At 47.0% G+C, this 2,500-nt stretch overlaps 1 protein-coding gene across 1 annotated transcript in view; it reads left to right on the plus strand.

Moving 5' to 3' along the window:
• The window catches only part of lrch1 (leucine-rich repeats and calponin homology (CH) domain containing 1), a 49,763-nt gene that overhangs the window by 44,538 nt on the left and 2,725 nt on the right, over positions 1 to 2,500 (plus strand). Inside the window, exon 5 of the mRNA XM_029426409.1 lies at positions 1,062 to 1,198. Coding sequence (XP_029282269.1) covers positions 1,062 to 1,198 — 137 coding nt within the window. The remainder of the gene's footprint in view (positions 1 to 1,061; positions 1,199 to 2,500) is intronic.

The following is a 2,500-nucleotide window of genomic DNA, read 5'->3' on the forward strand; positions in this document are numbered from 1 at the left end:
CTGCATGTGTGTGTGTGTGTATATACATACTGCATGTGTGTGTGTGTGTGTGTGTGTGTATATACATACTGCATGTGTGTGTGTGTGTGTGTGTGTGTATATACATACTGCATGTGTGTGTGTGTGTGTGTGTGTGTATATACATACTGCATGTGTGTGTGTGTGTGTGTGTGTGTGTGTGTGTGTGTATATACATACTGTGTGTGTGTGTGTGCGTGTATACATACTGCGTGTGTTTGTGTATACATACTGCATGTGTGTGTGTGTGTGCGTGTGTATACATACTGCGCGTGTGTTTATATACATACTGCATGTGTGTGTGTGTGTGTGTGTGTATATACATACTGCATGTGTGTGTGTGTATACATACTGCGTGTGTGTGTGTATACATACTGCGTGTGTGTGTGCGTGTGTATACATACTGCGTGTGTGTGTATACATACTGCGTGTGTGTTTGTGTATACATACTGCATGTGTGTGTGTGTGTATGTGTGTGTGTGTGTGTATATACATACTGCATGTGTGTGCATGTGATTTGTGTGCGCTGCGAGGAGTAGTCCACTAATCTATATGTCTATCAACAAAAAACTAAAACAACAACTTTGATAATCGATTTTCATGCACTAATGTGGAGATTTGCTGCTTCACTCAGTTTTATATCATTACAGTGAATACCTGACAGAACAAGACATTTAAAGAAACTGGACGTTGAGAAACTGGGACGAACATTTTTCACTATTTTCTGATGTTTTAAAGAACAAACCATTAATCTAGAAAATAATATCGTGTTTATGTGTAGATATATCTCTATATATGTCTCTATGTATGTACATATATAGAGACATATATAGATATATATATATATATATATATATATATATATGTAAGTATGGGTGTATATGCATATTCTTCCTGCATATTCTTCCTGTATTGCACTCTTTCATGTTCTCTATATCTTCTATTTCTATTCTATTCTATTTTTGGTTTGGTGGTGTTGTTATTTTGTTCCTTTACGTGTGTATAATAAAAAATAAAAATGTGTGTGTGTGTTCTTCCTGCAGACCTGGCCAGCCTTCCTCTGGTGAAGTTTGACTTCTCCTGTAACAAGGTGTCCACCATCCCGGTGTGTTACAGGACGATGAAACAGCTCCAGTCCCTCCAATTAGAAAACAACCCACTGCAGAGTCCACCTGCACAGGTACACACACACACACACACACATCACATGCACTGGCTTTCTTCTGGTAAAGTTCTAGTTTTACTTCTAGTAAAGGTTATTTACTGGGGTCCCGCGGATCCTTAAAAAGTTCCATCCATCCATCGTCGACCTCTTATCCGGGATCGGGTCGCGGGGGCAGCAGCTCCAGTAAGGAACCCCAAACTTCCCTTCTCCGGGCCACATCCTCCAGCTCCGACTGGGGGATCCCGAGGCGTTCCCAGTGAGGAGATATAATCTCTCCACCGAGTCCTGGGTCTTCCCCGGGGTCTCCTCCCAGCTGGACGTGCCTGGAACACCTCCCTAGGGAGGCGCCCAGGTGGCATCCTTACTAGATGAACCACCTCAACTGGCTCCTTTCAACGTAAAGGAGCAGCGGCTCTACTCCGAGTCTCTCACGGATGGCTGAGCTTCTCACCCTATCTCTAAGGGAGACGCCAGCCGCCTGTCTGAGAAAACCCATTTCGGCCGCTTGTACCCGTGATCTCGTTCTTTCGGTCATGACCCAGCCTTCATGACCATAGATGAGGGTAGGAACGAAGATCGACCGGTAGATTGAGAGCTTTGCCTTCTGGCTCAGCTCTCTTTTCGTCACAACGGTGCGGTAAAGTGACTGTAATACCGCCCCCCGCTGCTCTGATTCTCCGGCCAATCTCTCGCTCCATCATCCCCTCACTCGCGAACAGGACCCCGAGGTACTTGAACTCCTTCACTTGGGGTAAGGGCTCATTCCCTACCCGGAGTAGGCAATCCACCGGTTTCCTGCTGAGAGCCATGGCCTCAGATTCTGAGGTGCTGATCCTCATCCCAACCGCTGCACACTCGGCTGCGAACCGATCCAGTGACTGTTGAAGGTCACAGAACGATGATGTCATAAGGACCACATCATCTGCAAAGAACAGCGATGAGATCCTCAGGTCACCGAACTGCAACCCCTCTCCTCCACGACTACGCCTCGATATCCTATCCATGAAAATCACGAACAGGATTAGTGATAAAGCGCAGCCCTGGCGGAGGCCAACATTCACGGGAAACGAGTCCGACTTACTGTCGAGTATCCGGACACAACTCTCGCTTTGGGCGTACAGGGATTGGATGGCCCTCAGAAGTGACCCCCTCACCCCATACTCCTGCAGCACCTCCCACAGTATCACCCGGGGTCCCCCTTTTTAAGTAGGGGAACCACCACCCCGGTCTGCCATCCCCTAGGCACTGTCCCAGACTTCCACGCAATGTTGATGAGGCGTGTCAACCAAGACAGCCCCTCAACACCCAAAGCCTTCA

Source organism: Cottoperca gobio, unplaced genomic scaffold (genome assembly GCF_900634415.1).
Source record: "Cottoperca gobio unplaced genomic scaffold, fCotGob3.1 fCotGob3_174arrow_ctg1, whole genome shotgun sequence".
NCBI classification, from domain to species: domain Eukaryota; kingdom Metazoa; phylum Chordata; class Actinopteri; order Perciformes; family Bovichtidae; genus Cottoperca; species Cottoperca gobio.